The sequence below is a fragment of the Mastomys coucha genome, unplaced genomic scaffold (assembly GCF_008632895.1).
Source record: "Mastomys coucha isolate ucsf_1 unplaced genomic scaffold, UCSF_Mcou_1 pScaffold16, whole genome shotgun sequence".
In the NCBI taxonomy this organism is placed as follows: domain Eukaryota; kingdom Metazoa; phylum Chordata; class Mammalia; order Rodentia; family Muridae; genus Mastomys; species Mastomys coucha.
Window position 1 is genome coordinate 15,178,707 of NW_022196898.1, and position 20,528 is coordinate 15,199,234.

A 20,528-nucleotide genomic window follows, 5' to 3' on the forward strand; every position below is an offset into this window, starting at 1 on the left:
ACCACCAATAACCAGAACCACTGGTTTCCCAGACACAGGAGCTGCACTATTTCGCCAAACCCACAGGCTGCTGAGGACAACCCTGGAGTAGAGACAAGGTCATCTCGGCCAGCAGAGCTACAGCAAAGGGCGAGGCCCAAACCTCAAAACTGGTCATCCTAATTGCATCTCGCCAGTCTCTCTCCACAGGGTCAGACTATTCCAGAGAGAAAGCAGGCCTTTGTCCCTTGTCTCATAGTACAACACTAGCCCTGAATGAAGAGCAGCCTCTGTGCAAGTCAGTTCTACACAAAGCTCCACATGTACATCTCACATCCTACTTCCCACTATGATTCCCCTTTCCCATTCCATTATCACTAGCCTTGTTAAGTCCCTTACTGTCTCTCAGACTGTGACTTTGACCATCTGATACCTTTCAGACTCTTCCAACTCATCCTTCAACATTCCCCTGGTATCTGATGAGGGAAATCAAGTCCTTAGAGCAGCAACCCTGTGTGTGTGGGGGAGGGGGGGCAGTTGAATATCAGATGTCCTATAGATCAGATATTTACATTATGATTCAGAACAGCAAATTTACAGTTTTGAAGTAGCAAAGAAAATGTTATGGTTGGAGGTCACCACAACATGAGGACTTAGAGCAAAGGGATGCAGCATTAAGGTGAGAACCACCACCTTAGGTGTGGCAACAACCTGGAGAATGACATCTTCATTCTTATAAAGTGGCATCCAGGCTCCCCTACACATTCCAGCTTCTGGTCCCTTATCGCTACCATCTCCACTAGTCACTCCACTTTACGGTTCACATACATGCCGTTCCATCTACCTGGGAGGCATAGGAAGCTGCAAACATCCTTTACCAGTTCTAAGCAGCAGCTGGAAAAGTCCGTCCCCAATCTCTAGATCAGTGCTAACCACTGCTGCAGCTTCCAGCCACATGACACTATTTGAATACATGAATGACAGCCTGTCCAAATGTGGGGGGGGATGGGTGGGTGCACGAGCATGTGTGTATATTCATAGGATTTGAAGGACTTAGTACTACCCTCAAAAGTACCTTAATTTTCTATATTAATTTTCACATTAAAGTGATACTAAGTAAAAATGTGTTAGCTGGGTACAATGTAATAAAATGTACTAATTATACTTGCCTGAAATATTAAAACACATATTGCTTACATTGAATTTCCACTCGATAAAGCTACTCTGTATTCCTGATACTTTACTTTTATGTCTTCATTTCTTTAGTCAAACCCAATCACTGACTTGAAGCGTGTCCGTTGTGGGGGATGGGGGTGGCGGACCTTCATTTCAGCTATGGTTGCAAATATATTACAAGTATAAATGACTGCTTAATGTTGACTACACAAGACAAATGCTCAACCCTAACAATCCATCCTTTGTACTTCTTCCCTACCCTCAGGTCCTCCCTAAGATGACATCACATGTGGTGAATGAGATTGATAACATATTGCGCAACAAGCCCTACAGCAAAAAGGACTATAGATCATAAGGCAATGCATGAGCCACTTAAGCTGCATGGGTAAAATCATGGTGGGTAGGCAGTGCAGAACGGCCTTACCAGCCATTCTTTTCAATCACTTAGCAGCTTGCTGCTCAACCTCTAGTGTCCCAGGATTCTCTGAGGTTTCTGCTGTTGCTACCACTGTGCACCCTGAATTCTGAACACATCTGAAAATTCACAAGGAAGAAAATCCATTCTATTTTCTTATCTTGGACTGGTCCCCTATCCTGGCATTGGTCTGTGTACCTCATGTTTTTGCAGTAGAACGAATATTGGGGTAGGGGAATCTATTATCTTCAGAAGAAGGCTGTACATATATATTTTTTTCAAGAGCAAACTTCACAAGATACAGTACATGACCTGCATAGGAAACAGGATATCCTCACTCTTTAGTCTTGCTCGGGAGAACAAACAAAACTAATTTACTTTTTTTTTTCCATATTTCATATTCACACTAGCAAGTTTTATGTCACCTGTAATACAAATAAAATTTCTAGGTATTTGCTTTCACTATCTCTAAAAGTTATGTTGCTGCCTGGCCCTGTACAATTTGACTGGGGTGTCTCTCAGGGTTCTAACGTTTCCATTTACATAGAATTATAAAGGCATGACTACCCCAATCTTTACTAGATACATAATGCTAATTTATAAAAGAGTATGGAAACAGCTTTAAATAAAATGGTAAGTGTTCATTTTTTACTTTCTATTAAAGCCTGCATATACTTTCAATTGCTTGTAGGCACAATTTCTGTTAAGTTTAAATATTTGAGCTTTAAAAATACATACATGCTCAGTTTTATAATTAAACCTATAAATACCCAGAAAGGCAAGTATTCAGTTTACCATTGCTCGATATTTTCTGAAGTTATTAACATGAAAACAAATCATAGGCAATGTAAAAAACAATGTTTTTTTCCTCATTCCTCAGCACATGCTAGATGAATTAACTTGCCCAAAGAAAAAGCAAAATATTCAAGATGCTCCTGATTCTAATTGTATCACACACTACACCATATGCATGAAAGTTCTCTGCATGGAATAAAGGGGCTTAGCTTTGCACTCGGAATCTGAGAAACACTTAGCCCTGCCTCTATAGGCTAATTCCTCACTGTATCCCACTTGAGAAGAGCTGTAAGACTATACTGTGTGGGTATCTGTAAATAAGGATAAAACACAAAGGGTTTTTGTTGTTGTTTTGTTTTCTGTAAAGGTGGGGTCGTTTTCTGACTCTTATTTGTCTAATTATAGATGGACAACATTCTACTTCATCTAGTTAGCAAGTTCTCCATCACTTTAAGATTTACACAAGAAATATATGAACTTAAAATCATTTTAAGATATGTACCACACGGTTAAGTTCTAAATCTTAAACTATCAGTGAAAGATACCAAGAAATATGACTGTTACTACCTAGACTCCAGTAGGCAACTTGGGAGTTTCACCCATGAGTATCTGATTAATGATGGAGATGAATTAACTTTCTAGCTACTCATTGTAAATTTAATCCACTGAACTACTGTATGTATAAATGAGTGGAGTGCTGTCTAAATGAAAATCAATTCATTTGCTTAGAGTAATAAAGGCATATGCAATCTCATAATACATCTTTTGGCTCTTTCATTATAAGTCTCTAAGATCTATACATTCTCGCATATATAAAATACAAATGTCACTATGAAATAAACAATAATCACCTAAATAAATTATACCGAAAGCTATACTGCACTGAATGCTTAAGAGAAGTCACAGTGACTAAAACAGGCTGAAACAAGGAAGGGTGACACACACCCATACTCCCATCTGAGGCAGAATCCAAAGGATCCAGAGTTCAAATACATTACACCCTCTCTCAACCACCACCATCTCAACAAAGAAGGAAAGAAAAAGAAAAAAAGACTAACATTTGTGCTGCAAGCTTTGAGTGCTGGCACACACCTATAAAGACAACACTAGAGAAGCTGAGGGGGAGGGGCCCTAAGTTTGTGGCCAGTTTGGACTGCACTTACAAGAAAACTAAAAAGTATTTCGCAAACTCCTTTCCTTTTCAGTGGATTTTGGAAAACTGCACACTAAGGTTAAAGCTTCTCAAAGCCACTTGAAAGAGGCAGCAATTTTTTTTTTTTAAACCAAATATAGGCAGTACTACTTAGCTGTGGACGCAGCCAATTTGGACTTACCTACCAAGGTAAATCGAATAATACAGTTTTACCCTTATGTAAAAGTTTTATTTACTAATTTCATCATTTCTTCAGAACTCCTTGGCAGAGTCATACCGACCTCAGGCAGGACAAATACAAACTACAAACTCTGTGCCTGGATTCCCACTTCAGGAACTGATACTTCATAGAGTACCAAATATCATTCAAGCACAGAGCAACAGCACTGCTTCAGGGAACCTAAGCTGCAAAGCCACCTATGTGCATAACAAGGAGCTCACATCAGGGCAGATCGTGAAACTTACCCACACCACTAGTTCATTACAAACAGGCTTACACCCCATATACCTTGTATGCTAGTCCATAGCTCTTTTAAAGATTTTTTTTTTCTTTATAGGGCTGTTTTTACACTCAACTGTATGACTTTTTTTTTTTTTTTGAGTTAAAGGAGACAACCTACTCCACAAAATAGCCCTCTGATCTTCATGTATACATTATGACACACTTGCCCTGATACCCCAACTTCCTCTACTATTGTGGATGTGTCCCTGTACCCACAATAATATAAAATTAAATTTTAAAAAAAATTAAAGATTCTCCCAATCTCCTATTAACTACTCTAAGACTCCAAAATAGGTGGGAAATAAACGATCTGCTGGTATTCTTCATATATGCACATGTGTACATTCATACAAATCCTTCCTATCGCAATACCTGGTAGAAAAAGCAGCATGAGCAAGAAGACCCAGCAGGCACACAGCAGCACACTATGGCAGGGACTGACTGGTCCTTACTGTAACTGTGCTATGCCTGCCACTGCCTCAGACATCTGCCCAGAGACTTCAACAGTGCACTTACATGTGTAGGAAAGAGGTCTAATATAAAGCATGTAATAAACATTCTTATGGTTCACAGAAAGAATTACAGGAAAACACGTTTTTAAAAACAAAGTTTAATCATACTTATTAATAACAAGATGTTTTTTAAAAATGCAGAGTATAAATTTAACTTCCATTATTTCAGTTAACTTCAAATTATACTTTCCAAATTAAAACATTATACCAAACAGGACAAGTTGTATATGTAAATCCAAGACTTCTATTAAGCTGTAAATGAGTAAATTATGAAATAAAAATTCTTAACACTAAGATTCTACCTATCACACATATGAGAAAAAAAAGAATGTGAGCATTGTGAATGACTTATTTTACTGGTGTGATGTATGGGGTCTTTTTATGGTATAAACTCTGCCACAGGATTTCACTGTCTATGTCTTACTGAACACTTCATAGTCCTATATGCAACACTCAGTGGTGAAGAGCTTACAGAAGAGTCCACACTTCTAAGTTTAAAGGACTGATACACTGATTCCTTAAAGGGAGCTAATGATATGGCTGCATGACTTCACACACAGAAATTTGGTGGCACAGAGTTAAGAGGACATTTTGAGAGTTAAAAACAAAGACAGAGTCAGGAAACATTCAAGACAAAAGAAAACTGCATAATCACTCTCCCAACAAACTTTTGGTTACTAATTAAAATTAAAAATTTGAGGCTGGCATCCCTATTTCACCATTCTTGAGCTTCTAACCAAATTGTCCAATAATGATGGTGACTTTCTCCCCATCGATACAGGCACCGCCACCTAGTGGCAAGCTCATAGCAGTCACTTAGAAGGTGTTTGGTTCAGCTCTGGTAACTTGATGGTGTATCAAATTATCATTTTATTTAGATAAATGCACTGGTACACAAAGTTACCAGCCAAATACTGATTCAAATAAAACAACAAAACAGCCTACCTCATATGTGTTATTGAAGTATACTTTGCTTTGAATCTCTTCTCATTTCCCTATTCATTCCACATTACCTGGAAATGGCACTCAGATAACAATGTATCACTGAAAAGAACTGATTCTCAACTCAGACAATAAGGAGTAACATGACTATAGAAGCGCACTCCTCCTGAGTTCCTAAAGGTCTTAGCATAGATCACAGAAACATCTACCAGCACAGAAACAGCTCTATTCCTTGTAAATATCTTTACAGTTAGAAATAGGGTCATATGTTCCTCTTAAGTTTAAAAGCAGAAACTACATATTAGTAATATTTTCCTTTGAGGTGCCCTTTACAGAAAGTTCCTAGGTATGGTGAACAGCAAATAGGAATATGAAATCAGTGATCATAGTGTTGCATTTTCCCAACTGTGAAGTCACAGCACACAAAGATATAATCTGTACATAATGGGACAGGGAAAAGACATGAGAGGTATGACCATACAACATGAGGCTTCTCTTAGCTAGACCCCTGAAAAATTAATGTGATCAGCATTTCACAATTGAAAGGAACCTTGAGCAAAAGGGGCTAAATTTATTAAAGTCCTCATGGAAAAATGCTGACAACCATTTTAAACCACTGTAAATTCCTTGGAGAGTTCAAAGAATTCCAGGGCTAAGTTCACAAAAATTCTCCTGGTCTCTCATGTGTCAATAATCAAGATAAAAATACCCTCTCACTTAATATTCTGCCCGTGGTGCTGAGAGCCTAGTCAAAGAAACAATGATCCCAGTGACTTCACACATCAAACCAACATGGCAGGGTCAAGCTGACCTCCCCGGCCACCCAGGGCCAAAGCCATACAGCTGAACAGTGTGTGCTTTAGCCTCACAGGCCAGCACTCACAGGCCTGGGCACTATTTTTAGGTTACCACCTTGGCTGCCTTTCTTTAAAAAAAAAAGATTCTGCAACTTTCCCTCCCTCAAATTGGAGGCCATGTTTTTAACTTTGAGTTATTATAAATTACAAATTTGGAGCCTGGTTAAAAAAAATGAGGCTTCTGTTTAATCCCTTAGGAAGAGGATTCGCTCTAAGATTTACAGTTCGAAAAGTTGTAATATTGTGCTTGGAACACAGAGAGCCAGTTATTAACTTCCTTCTATTATAAATAATAACAGCTCAGTCCAGGTTACCATGACCTCTGACAGATGTAGGAAACAAGTTATTTTCTCCTCATGATTAGAGCACATTGCAAGACTTCTTGCCTTTTAATAAATGCCCTGGTACTCTGAGTTTCCCTTTCAATTCATTTAATTTCAACAATCTGTCAAAAAGAGCCAATAAACAAACACTGAATTATATTCTACTGCATTTTTAAACCCTCAAACTCTAGACTATAAAAACATCTTATTTGTCTCCCAACCTGGCCACCCTGATGCTTTCCCATGTACCACAGGCCACCCCTAAATACAAAGGCAGGGGGCCAAGCTACACGGTCTATTTGGAGCCAGTAGACAAGAGGGCGATGAGTCCAGATGAAGCACTTATGGACAAAATGTAGTTCCTGGAAGAATTTAATGTTAAAGAAAACAATGACTGTTAGTTTTTAACAATAAAAGAGCTTTTCCTTAGTGGCACAAATATGTAGATGTAGTTGGACTGTCTGAAAACACAATTTACAACATGGGAGGCTATAAAACATGAAAAAATACCCACAAGCAATATGCTTCAATCCTAAAGACACTTGAGACAAACTTAGAACAAATAATAACAAACAATACATCCTAGGTTCCATGTAACCCTCATGGGAAGAACTGGTCAAAGAACATGCAGACATAGGCAGAAGTAAAGGGGAATATCCTCTGGTCAGAGCACTGCTACAGTCGGCCTGCAAGGCAAGGAGGGTCTGACAGTTCCTGGTGATTTACAGACTGAGCAAACCATGGTGGGGGCACTCTGGCATCTGTTGGGGTATTCCCAAAAGATGAGTTGGAAAGTGTCTGATACTTTATTACACCATAAGCTCTGGTTGTTAACAAGTCTGGCTGTGTTTTTCTGGATAATACCTTTGATAAAAAAAAAATTACTTTAATAAAAAATCAAATGACTCTTGGCCAAAGTTCAATTTAAAAGCATCCTGAACAATATGAAGATATTATAAACTGCATTTGTAACTACCCTGGCTATCACCTAACCTCCAAAGCCAGCATGAGCATAACAGAACTAGTGAAGACAGCACATTTACTCTGATTCCTTGTAGGCAGGAAGGCAGACCAAGTCAAAGAATGTAATACTGCTTTATAGCACATTATTTACCATAAAACTACACTTGTAGATTTAAAAAACACGAAGTCAAGGCAGAAACTCTTGAACTCTAAGTCCTAGACACCTGCCTATAGTTAGTGTTATTTAACTGACCCTGGGACGTTTTTGTTTCCACCAGCATACCAGACAGCTTAAAAATACAACAAACTATTGTTTCTAGGATAACTTCTGACACCTTTCTAAAGGATACACTGTGGGGTTGAAGTTCTTCAGTATAAAGAAAGAAGCAACAATAACCAGAACCAGGAAAAGAGTGTTGTTGTAGAAGATGGAGAATGTTGTGGCTTCATAATCGGCAACTTCATTCTTCTTCCACAGGATTCTAGACATACAAATCAAATAAGTTTATAAACATGACCAAAACCTTAACATACCAAATGGTTCTCATTCACTAAAAAACAAACCTTTCCTTGTGTTCAAGGGTGAAAATGCATTTGCAGTATTAAATGAAGAGCAAACTATCTCATTTTTTTTCTACTGAATTCTGTTTGTCTTACTGATGCTAAATTAACAGCTACTGGGTGTGTTACCATTTCCCCAAACAGCCAAGGCTTCAGTACAGGGGACTGATACTAATTGCAACTGACATGATTTTGTAAGCTCCTAAAATTGGCATCTTTGTTTAAGAGTCCCAGAAAAGGGAGTATCTAACCTGAGGCCTATGGACCAGCCATGTATGTTCCAGGACTGTTACAGATGTAGTCTAACATATTTACAGATGATGTCATATCACACACACGTCAAAAGGTTGATGCCCTTAGTTAGATCTGCACTTAAAACTTGACACAGGCTTCTTTGGCTTTAGCTTCTCTAGAGGCATAGCTTAAGCCTTTAGTTTTACACCCTAAAGAGATAATGCCAAGAATACAGCCAGTCACAATCTCACCAAGTCTATCTTTAGTTGTCTGAATCTGAACAAGGACTCTATATAATCTTAAGGAAGATGGTTTTTTAACTTACTTTTAAATCTGTTTTAAATGCTCCCATATTTATCTGCCTTTTATCCAAGAGGCCAAGAGAATGTTTCAGAATGCTTGTGATTAAAGCAGACTTTATTCCATTTGGCTAATTATCTTTGCAAAATCACTTTTTAAAGACTAGATTATACCGCACTGTTAGGGTGTGAAGTCAAATAAACTGATCAAATGCCTAAAGAAATTAACTGACTAGGTTAAGACTTTTCTTCTTTAATGTAACAGATAAAAAAATTTTGAGAATCCACCACACACAATGCGGTAGCTAGCTACAATTCCAAAAGCATTTGTATATATGTACAAATTACTATACCTGGTTAAAGGTAAAAGGCTGCTTCACTGTGGAGTCATCATCAAAAAGATTAAAAGTCTCAACTCTAGACGCTTTGTCCCAGGAAGACATTCTACTCTGAAGTCAGATGATAGAGCCATCCCAACCACCACCACAGGGCTGAGTAATTGACATTTCTACTTAGCACATGCTCTAATCCAAATTCAAGAAGCTTGGCTACAGGAGCTAAAGTAAGGATAATATCATCTAACCTGCACTATAAAATCTGTAGTCTCGTATATATGCTCTATTTCCATGATTTTATAAATGCCCCCTACTTAATAAATTTACTCTTCTTTGGGAAACAGGAAGAATGCTGAAGTATAGCCAACAACATTCTGATTTCAAAGAAGAGTATATGAAAATCTAAGCTGGAGGACAAGACACTCTTACACTGCTCCAAGGAAATCAGGCCCAGTAAGCTGCACCTGAATGCTAAAAAACACTTAGAATCAACACAGCTATTTTTAACTCTGGCATAAAACCCAGTGAGCTATGGTATGCTTTTATTCTGCTGATTAAATCATCCTAGTGACATCTGAGCAGGTCTCCCTAACTCTCTTCGTGCCATGACCTGAAACAGAATCACCTCCAAAACAACTGAGATGAAAGTCTGACGATCCAATCCATGATGATACCCCAGCACCATCCAAACGTCTGTGAAGTGTTTCTAGTCTACCACACACTGGTTATTGTGAAATAATTTTAAACTCCAAATGTATTCATTACCAAAGCTTCTATCAAAGCTTCACTAGTAGAAAATTTAGCTTAGGATAATATTTCCCAAGCAATCATTCTTCAGGGACAGCCAACTATAACAGGAGAAAAGGGGAGACTAAACAGGACCAATAATACTGTCAAAAGAGCTTCAGGAAACCAAGAAGTAAGAGTCACACTTCAGAGCTTGACTCTCTGACTCGCCATTGCTTATTTCCACCCCTGAGTGGCAAGATACAAACATGCCAAAACAGTTAAAAATGGAGCATGGAGACAAACTCTTGCACCTTTTCTTACATCAAGTCTCTTGGAAGCAACATGTGTATCCTCTGGAAACAACTTAACAGATCTTAATGAGTCTCTGATCTGTTATCCAGATTAATCATGAGTCTAGACCTGGGTAAAACTATTTTTGAGGGAAATACTAATAGCACTCATTTCTACTGTCGACAAGAGCGATTTTATAATCTGCACTTTATACATCGGTCTGACAACTTTGAAAAAGCTAAGTTAACAAATGGCAAAGAGGTCTCACTCCCAGTTCTTGGACTTGGACTCCCAGTGCTTGGACTCACTGGTAATGACCACATGAACACCACACTGAGAAAAATTCTGAGACATGTCCTAGGATGAAAAACCAATACACACAGTAGACTGGGCAAGCCTGCAGTGGACAGATGAGACCTATTTGCCATTTCCAGTATGACCACCTCTAAAATCTTGATTTTTTGTGTCAAGTACTCTGAAATTTACATAACTATGATATGTACCCCAATTTAACAAATACTGTCCTACACAACTCAACAAAGGCGGTTTTAGGGTTAGATTGTCCAACTTTTATTCCTACTCAAAATTATGTAACAAGCCGGGCAGTGGTGGCGCACATCTTTAATCCCAGCACTTGGAGGCAGAGGCAGGCAGATTTCTGAGTTCAAGGCCAGCCTGGTCTACAGAGTGAGTTCCAGGACAGCCAGGGGTATACAGAGAAACCCTATCTCAAAAAAAAAAAAAAAAAAAAAAAAATGTAACAAAACAGCTATGTAGCCTAACCTCATTACTGCTCCCTACAACAGGCCTTCATTGCCATGACTTTCCTTATTTTTATAAAGCATTCAAAGAAAATAATCATTTTGTTAATGTTCAGTTCCTTTCCACTATAGAAGCATTGTTCATTAGGTTACTTGGTGTTCCTTAAATTAGGTTCCACTTGATAAAGTCCTTCCAAGGGCCAGGGCCAGGAAGCCTTCTTTTCTGCAGTGCTTGCTGCTTTCCATCAGAGCAAACACAGCATGACCTCCCATGCTTCCTGAGCACTTGGACTCACAAGTAAGTACAGCCCTCAAACGCTAGAGGTAATCCCACAGTCCTCATTTAACAGCTTCCTTTGCTTTTACATGCTTCTTGGTCTTATAAAATTCTATTGCTTCACAAGGCCCACACAGTCTTCCTGGAGGAAATGCAGAGAAAGTGCTGTTCCATAAAGCTCCGTGCTAAAGCTAAAGATCCATGAAAGCAAACCATGCACCATGCTGCTATTAAACATCTGGTACACAAGGGTGGCCTTCAACTCAAAGAGCTGCATGCCTCGGGAATTAAAGGCTTGCAACACCAATACCTGGCCCAATCTGGTAACTCTTATATACCAATTTACTTGATCAATTCAGGACTCAGGCAGTTCATACTTTGTGTTGGGGCGGTGGGGAAGGGTGGCTAACAAACATACCACCACAGCCTCAAGCAACAAAGGACAAACCCAGTTCTTTCTTTCCCCCAGACAGTGCACCCAATATTCAAATACGCATGGACACCCCTGAGGAATCGCAATATCAAAACTACATAATACCTTAACATAATACCCTGTACCCCTATGGATTTGGGTTAAGTAAGATGCAAGCTCTGTTGTTTCCTAAATTCCAGTAAAACAGTTACTGGCATAAGTTTCTAAGTTGGACAGTCTGTATTACCATGGATCTATGTATCAACTGCCAAATTACCAAGCCTTCTGACACTTATTTCCTTGGGTGTAAAATAGAGATCACAACAGCAACTACGATCTCACTCTTCGTGACTGTGTGATTATAATTACATCATTTGTCCCCCTTCCTTTTTTTCTCTACATCCCCTCCCACGAATGCCCCTGTGCTCCCTTTCAAATTCACAGCCTTTTTCTTTAACTGGTGGTGGTGATGGTCTATATCATGTGTATTCCTAACTATATAAATACAATCTGTTTGGTCTGTATGTTAGTGTATGTATGTTGTCAGACCTGACTATTTGGTACTGGACAACCAATCAGTGTGAGCTTCCCTGGTGAAGACAGACTATTTCTCCCACTCTCAGCATTCCTTAGTTGCCTGTAGCTCTTTGTCAGGGCTGGGGCCCCATGGGTGTTCCCCTTGTACATCAGACTGTCTATCGGTGTCTTCCTTGTTCAGGTCGCCCATGGTGATGAGATTTCATGAGTGCAGCTTCTCTGACATTTTTAGTAGACTAGAATCTCACAGCAAACTTCCTGTTCCTTTGGTTCTTAGAGAGCTTCCCTCTTCAGTAATGATTCCTGAGCTGTAAAAGCAGGAGTTATGTAGCAGAGACTTTACAAATAGTTACTCTTTGGAATAAATCAACTGTATATATAGCTCAAAGAAAACACTCTAGTGGTAACAACAATTCAAAAGTCAGCCATTACTACCACCATTGCTACTATTTACACAATTCCAACATCTTTAATGAGAATTTAAAAACTTATTTCCTCCCAAGGTTTCTGACTACCACATTAAATAAGGAGTCAAGGGGGCAGGGGGTAGAGAGACAGATTAAGAACCCAGTACCCACGGCCCCATCTGTAATCCCTGTATTACACCCTGAATGCACTCCTGTAATTCCAGCTCTAAGAAAACAGAAGACGAGAAGGTGCTGGCCACCAAGCCTCATGGGTTGCTCCAGGTTCAACAAGACCCTCAAAGGAACACAGTGGAAAGTTATAGAGAAACTAATACCTGAACCTGAACTGCCTTCTAATACCTGACACGTCTTCTGGCCTCTAATGTGTAAACCTATGTGTGTGTACGTACACACACACACACACACACACACACATACACACACACACACATCAAACCTTTCATCTTTCTCCTTCCGGGACATCTTTCTATTATCAGCTTCAGAAAGTTTTCGAGTCACTTCTCTGGAAACAGCATCCTCCCTCTTCTGTGCTACTCTGAAAGAAAACACAGAAATAAAAAGGTTTCTACATGCTCTAGAGATGAAAAGCAGTCTCAGAAAAACACTCTGAACTCATGTTTTCTACTGTCAACTGAGTGATACTTTATATTTCAAGAAAGTCAACTATACAAAAAGATCCAAGTTTATTACACTATACAGACCTAAGAGAAGTTCAAAAAATTCTCAAGATCTCTAGTTATGGGATTTGATTTCTGCTTGAAAGGAAGCATTTTCCAAAGCTCAAGTATTTAATATGGGTATAAAAGTCAAATGCTATTAGCACAATTCAATTAGGAATCACTGAAACTACATTTTATTTTCCTGAGGTTCATAACCTGATGTTTTATGAATGATCCGATTTCAATTCCAAGTAAAGAATAGACAACTTAATTTAATACATGAAGAAAAATAACAAACTATCTTAAAGCTATGCTTTTTAACTCCCTTCCAAAGGACAATTTCATTTAAAAGAAATAGTAAAAACATGGTCAGAAGTGGACCATAACATATTTAGTTAAATTAGCCACTGGTTTGAGTTAACACTAAATCAGACAGAAATGGTTTGAAGAACTCAAGAACTTAGATCAGAATCTGCAGGTCTTAGAGAAGTATGTGAAAAGCATACTCATTAGCTGGTCATGATAGTAAATGCCTGTAATCCCAGCATTTGGGAAGTAGAAGCACAAGGATCAGGAGTTCAAGGCCAGCCTCAGCTACATAATACCTTGTCTCAGAAAAAGTAAACAGATCAAAACAACTACAACAAAAAAGCCTACAAATAAATTTTACCAAATGGGTTATTAGTTAAAAAAAAAAAGGAAATTTAAATAAAATGTAAAAAGCCCATAGACTAAGACACTTATACTCAACAGAGTATATTTTCACAAATAAGAGCTACCCTACAGAAGATAAAGTAACAACAACATGCAAACTTCTACAGAGTACCTACCAGCTCCATGGTACTAACACTTTAAGAGTATTCAACAGAACATCCCAACAGGAGAGAACACAGAAACAGAAGGAAGCCTAGTCACTGTGTTCAAGTGACTCACACTACCAGACTGTGTTTAGTACTAGTCAGTATACCCAGGAAAACTGGAGAAACTAGGATAGACTCCGAGAGAACACCCAAGATCATTCATTTGAGACAGTGAGTGTTTGTCTTGATTCAATCACAAGAGCCTCTAGAATCTAGAGTCTAGATGCAAGCACAGACAGTGGCTGAGCTGCAGGGGGGTCATAAAGGACAGTCATACAAGGTTCTATTCTGATGGATTCTCTATCCATAGACATCCATGTCCCATAAGAACATAGTCCAGAATAGTAGAGGACCAAATGAGCTGAATCTTGAAATTAACAGGTAGTAAAGAAGCTTGCCAAGCAGAAAGATGACAAAGATGACCTGCTGAGTCTGTTAGTCTAGCAGAACTTCAATCATGAAGCCCAAGTCTTTGCATGCCCAGAATGACAGCAAGAAAGCAACAGAGCCCACTCCTGGTCCATCTCTTAAATAAAACCCTGCTAACTGAAATCATAATATACTACTAACCACTTGTCAATTACAAGAGCCTACCAGAAAGACAACCAAACAAAGAATGAGCAAAGTCAGGAAGTCTCTGCAAAAGTTTTCTGGGTCTTGAAATAACAGACATATAACAATAGAGAGCAAGGGGTCCTAAATGAAAGTAGGCACAAGACACTCAAAGGATGTCAAAAAGGCAGAGTCTAAATCTGAAGGCTTAGACTAGACTCACAGGAAGGAGGCAAGTGACTTTGATTCTAAGAACCTGAAAGGATTTTTGGTAATACTGTATTAGAAAAAAGAAGGTCATGATATATTAAGATAGTTAACAAAATAAAAATGACAGATAAAGAGAAATATATTACTTCCCAGGCATTTGGCTAAGATATGTGATCTTTAAAAATGATGACAGTGATGTATTTTGCCTGCTTATATATCTGTGCAATACAGGCATGCCTGGTACCCAAGACGAGAAGGCAGAAGATCCCCTAAAACTAGAGTTGCAGACAGTTGTGAGCTACCATGTGGGTGCTAAGAATTGAACCTGAGTCCTCTGGAAGTACAGCCAGTAAGCTTAACCAGTGAGCCACCACTCCAGCCCCCTCACGTGTATGTGTGATTTTCATCCCATAAAATATAAACGATGTAAGAAGTATCATCAAATAGCTTTATACAATGAGTGTATGTATATGTGTGTGTATACACATATATATACACACACATATATATGAAAAAAGAAAGAACTTGTATTTAAAAAAAATTTGGATTTTCTTCTCCTAAAGCTAGTAAAATAATTTGTCTTATATGTGATCTTGAAATTCAAGAAATATGGTTGTCTTCTACAGTGAATAGATTTACAAGATTTAAAAAAAAAAAAAGTAACTGGCAATGAAAATGTCAGAGAATTTTTAATTTTATGCTTCCAAAATTGCAAATGAGCAGCCTAAAATAATTTCTAGAAAGAAAGCCATTGAGTTTTGGAAACATTCATTTATTTAATAGATTTCTTTTTCTGATGGAACCATCAATTACAGACTAGGATTGAATATTCAAACACCTATTTCCAGTGAAGTGTCAGTCACAAAGCTCAAGAGATCATCAATTCTCCAGGTACTGTTTTCTACACAAAATACAAACACATTTCAAACTGATGCTTATAAACCATGTTTAAGGTACCCTACCATAAAATATGCAGGTTGGGGTTTGGGTAGGGTACTTACTTGTGCTTGAGGACAAATTTTACATTCTTGTATGCGAAGGCTACCAAGTAAGTGCTTACTAAGGTCATCACACTGTAGAGAACAGCTGACTGGATAAGATCCATGTGCCATATTCTCCAATACAACCCTGAGATAAATCAAAAGGAAGGGACACAAAACATTACTACCCCATGACACATGCCAGATTAACAACAGGTACACCAGGTAAATTAGAGTCAGTAAATCCTACCCACTATCTGAGGAACTTCACTAGAGGTGAGATAGACAATAAACTGGGCTAGTCCCAGTGCAGAAAGTTAGGTTGTGGGGAATACTGCTCATCTAGAAATTTCTTCATCTAACTTGAGAACAAACTGGGAGTAGGGATTACAAATAAGAATAAAGTTTCACTCATGGAATACTGAAGTTGAAATACAGGCCATTTTAAATCAAATGCTGTCCGTACAGGCCATTTTAAATCAAACGCTGTCCGAAAACATTGGTTAACTTGCTGACGTGGCTGCTCTCTGAAATCAAAACAATGTTTTGTGGGGCCAGTGAACCAGGGGGCTCCACATCACATTCACTGCACGCTGAGTTTTTTACAAAGCCAAAATAACCAAAAAAATAAAAAATAAAAAATACTTTTGGACGTGATTGGCCAGCACCACTGCGGCAGGGTGGGTCAGGAGACAGGAACCTCGGAAAATCCTGGACTTGCAAACAGTCTTGGCCTTCAGGGTGGCAGTTTCTCATTCAATCGCTTAGTCTCTTGCCCTCTAGGAGTTATTGGAATCCTAAACAAGGCTGATCGAGGACCTCTGGCACGACCTAACTTGTCATTCTGCAAGTCAAAAGGATGCTCAAGAGTAAGGGGAGGTTTGCCACGGGGCACGCTGCTAATTCAGTGAAGGCTATCTGTGGGTCTCCCGCCTGGTTCATTAAAGACCTCGAAGAGTCAAACAGTTGTGAGGGGAAGGGCAGTGTACCACTACGAGAATCCGGGCCAGAACCCGCACACGGCTCCGGAGGACGCCGCCCCGACACTAGGCCTCCCCGCTGCGCCCGCCACGTCCCCGCCGCCCGCCCGAGGCTCACAGATGGGGATGGCAGACACGATGAACGCGTTCCCGAAGAACAGCGCCGACGATTTGGCCGACAGGTTGCGGCTGAAGTCCTGAAGGAGCAGGTCTTCCTCGGACTGCTGCTTGGAGCCGCCTTTGGGAGCCATGGCTGAGCTGAAGAGTGGAGGCCGGGAGCAGGGAGACCGGGAAGGCTCAGAAGGCCGCGTGTCGGTCCGCTCAAGCAGCGTATCCGCCCGCGACCCGTCAGCCCAACGCGGAGGCGGGACGCCGCAGGACACGCTGTTTCGGGATTGGCCAGCCTGCTGTCGCTTTACAAGCCACGAGGCACGATTGGGCACGCGAACAAGACTTCCGCATCCTTCAAGGTACGTGGCTCCTCAACGCCACAAGGAATGGAGGGATTTGTAGTTTTTAGTGTTTTGGACCGCAGGGTAACTCAAGCTAATCTCTAATTCGCCTGCCTCAGTCTCCAGAGACAGGCTTGGATAACCAAAATGAGCAACCATACAAGCAGTTGTTTTAACTAACTAACTAACTAACTTACTTTATTAGTATTTCATTTCACATGTGCACTTTTTATTTCTTTTTAAATTTATTACATTGACTGAATGGTTGGTTCATTGATTGATTGATGATTAATTAATTGATTGGTTGGTTGGAGGGCCGTGCCACAAAATTGTCAAAACACAGCTTGAGGAAGTTCTCCACTTTTACTTTCTGAGTCCCAGAGATTGAACCAAACTGTCAAGTTTGTGTATTTACCATCTGAGCCATCTGCATGCCCTGGTTTAATTTATTATTGTTGTTGTTATTGTTGTTGTTGTTGTTGTTGTTGTTCTTGTATCATCACCATCATTTTAATCAAAAAAACCTCTTAGCCCCTGAAAGACTCTCTCATTACAGTCTTTAGAAACTGGAAAATAAAAAAACTCTTGTGCATTCAGGACATACATTCAGTAATTCGGTGAACATATGGACATATGGTTAACCCTGAACTTTGGAGAAGAAATTTATATCTAACACTTGGAAACACTCACCATGGAGCCCAGGATGGCCTTAAACTTATCACGTAATAGAAGATAATCTTGAACTTCTGACCCTTTTGCCCATGTGCCTGGTGAAATAGCAGGTCCTGGGAACTGAACTCAGAACTTCTTGCATGTTAAGCAAGCACTGTAGCAGGTAGATATATCCCTAGCCCCTTATCACACTTATAATCCTTGAATATGCACATTTTGGTGCCCATTGCAGATGATGAACCTGAAAGTGACAGACAGGCCCTAGTCTCTTGGGCCTGGATTCTATTCACCCAAGAAATAGACATAAGGAAATCACTAAAACCATGAATTCTTCATGATGAAGTAATGATCTTCAAATGATGATAATATTCAATACCTGCTTCATGCCTTTACAAATTACTACTATTTTGTTTCTTTTTATTTCCTCTTAAACCTTTTTAGAGTAGCATGGCTTCCAACAGCGTTCTAACTGAAACTGAAAACAGCCTTTGGCAAGACTCCTCTGAAGCACAGAAAGATGATAATAGCACAGACGCCATTTTAACTGACCAGCTGAACACTTTTTCTTTTAAAAGACATACACAACCACATCGCTTCCCAGTAAATGCTTCTCTTCACTTCACTGCTGCAAACATTACACTGCACAGGGCAAAACTTCCTCAAGCTGCAGCTTCCTCTCAGCAGTCTGTAGATATCTCTTTCCCTTTGCTTTATCTAAATGGCAGCTGATCTGCTGAGCAATGATCCTCACTGAGATTTTTATCTTCATTCTCTTTTTAATTGATTCACCACACAGGTTCTGCATTGAGTTTTCCTGACATATAAGTCCACCTATTATCAACAGCAAGGGTCTTCAGTTTCACCACTAAATAAATGAGTAAATAAATAAGGACCATCTAGCAAATTTTCAAGCAAACTGCAAGTACTCGCTTCAGAATCTCTGGGTCCATGCCTGCTGTGCTGAATTTTTCTCTGCATTACATGGTAATGATTAAAAAAAGAAACTTTTCTACATTCTTTGCTCCTAGACTTTTTCTGCTTTAGCAAACCACACCCATTTTATTCCTTTGAATTGGTTAAAAGGCTATGCTTAATAAGCACACATTTTGTTCCTTTCTCCATCTCTAACCAACTCATAAACAGAAATTTGGGAGCATATCTTTGCAACTGTTCTTCCTTCTGGCTATAAAGCAAAGATATAAAAGGAACATAAGAGCCAGGAGGTGGTGGTGCACACCTTTAATCCTAGCACTTGGGAGGCAGAGGCAGGCGGATTTCTGAGTTCAAGGCCAGCCTGGTCTATAGAGTGAATTCTAATTCAAATAGTTTTTAAAGGAAGAAAATCAGAAATAATGATGATGAGGCTAAAAATGAATTATACCTAAGAAGGAAAATATTTAAAGTAGAAAAAGCTTGAAATGTTAACTAAATAAAAATGTTTGAAAATTGGGGCTGAAGAGATGGTTGCAAAATCCGTTTGGAGTATGTACTGCTCTTTCAAAGGACCTGAGTTCAGTTCCCAGTATCCATTCATATGACTGACAACTGCTTATAACTCTAGCTCCAAGGAGATCTAATGCCTTTCACCTTCAGGAGTGCACATATACATATATGTAAACCACCCCTCCCCAACACACACACTCATATGCACACACAGACATACATTATTAAAAATATCTTTTGTTTTAATATTGAAAATTAAAGTGGCTTAAAAAGACTTATCCCCCCCCAAAAAAAATGCTAGAAAGCTGGAAAGAATAAATATAAAGGGCCAGCAGGTAACTCGACGGAGAGTTTGCCTACCATGTAAAAAGAGTCTTGAGTTCAGTGCCCAGCACTGGAAGGAAATACGTATATATGTATGCAAGTTCATTTAAAATTTAGAGGGGTTTATGATAATGGATCAGTAGGATTAATATAGAAAATTGCCATTCTACCAAAAGCAATCAACAGATTCAATGCAATCCCTGTCAAAATTTCAACACAATTCTTCACAGATCTTGAAAGGACAACTTTCAGCTTCATATGGGAAAACAAAACAAACAACCAAAAACAGAATAGCTGAAACAATCCTAAATCAAAGAACTGCAGGAGGTCTCACCATCCCCAACTTCAAATACTACTACAGAGCTATAGTAATAAAAACACCATAGTACTAGCAAAACACAGACGTTAATCAATGAAATTGAAGATGCAGATAAAAAATCCATACACTTATGAATACCTGATTTAAAAAAAATAATAATAAAGAAGCCAGAGGGACTGGAGAGATGGCTCAGTGGTTAAGAGCAATGACTACTCTTCCAGAGGTCCTGAGTTCAATTCCCAGTAACCACATGGTGGCTCACTGTACTCACATACATAAAATAAATAAATAAATCTAAAAAAAAAAAAAAATGAAAGAAAAAAAAAAGAAGAAGCCAGAAATACATACTGGGCCGGGGGCAGGGAGAGAGCATCTTCAGAAAATAGTGCTGGTCAAATTTGTTGCTGCATGTAGAAGAATCCAAATAAATCCATATACATCACCCTGCACAAAACTCAACTCCAAATTGATCAAGGACTTCAACATAAAACAAGATACACTAAACCTTATAAAAAAGAAAGTGGGGCTGGGTGGTGGTGGCGCATGTCTTTAATCCCAGCACTTGGGAGGCAGAGGCAGGTGGATTTCTGAGTTCG

General features: G+C 39.2%; 2 protein-coding genes across 4 annotated transcripts in view; one reads left to right on the plus strand and one right to left on the minus strand.

Annotated features, from left to right (window-relative positions):
• The window catches only part of Kcnab1 (potassium voltage-gated channel subfamily A member regulatory beta subunit 1), a 442,167-nt gene extending 439,048 nt beyond the window's left edge, over positions 1 to 3,119 (plus strand). For all 3 annotated transcript variants that reach the window (XM_031374014.1, XM_031374015.1, XM_031374016.1), the window contains exon 14: positions 1,421 to 3,119. In XM_031374014.1, the coding sequence (XP_031229874.1) occupies positions 1,421 to 1,510 (90 nt within the window). In that variant the 3' untranslated portion in view covers positions 1,511 to 3,119. The remainder of the gene's footprint in view (positions 1 to 1,420) is intronic.
• A 1,491-nt stretch (positions 3,120 to 4,610) lies between these two features.
• Positions 4,611 to 17,080, minus strand: Ssr3 (signal sequence receptor subunit 3). Its single transcript, XM_031374018.1, has 5 exons — positions 16,841 to 17,080; positions 15,764 to 15,890; positions 12,918 to 13,016; positions 7,968 to 8,099; positions 4,611 to 7,016 (listed from the first exon to the last, which is right to left on the minus strand). The coding sequence occupies exons 1-5, from the start codon at positions 16,971 to 16,973 to the stop codon at positions 6,950 to 6,952; spliced, it is 558 nt and encodes a 185-aa protein (XP_031229878.1). The 5' UTR covers positions 16,974 to 17,080; the 3' UTR covers positions 4,611 to 6,949.
• Between the last annotated feature and the right edge of the window lie 3,448 nt (positions 17,081 to 20,528).

Bases quoted from the DNA above. Each gene is read 5' to 3' on its own strand.
- Ssr3 (XM_031374018.1), bottom strand. From the start codon at position 16,973: ATGGCTCCCAAAGGCGGCTCCAAGCAGCAGTCCGAGGAAGACCTGCTC. The intron at 8,100-12,917 runs GTTTGATGTGTG...TTGTATGTCTAG, and splicing joins CGGAAGGAGAAAGATGAAAG to AATCCTGTGGAAGAAGAATG. The intron at 7,017-7,967 runs GTATCCTTTAGA...AAATTCTTCCAG, and splicing joins AAGAACTTCAACCCCACAGT to GAACTACATTTTGTCCATAA.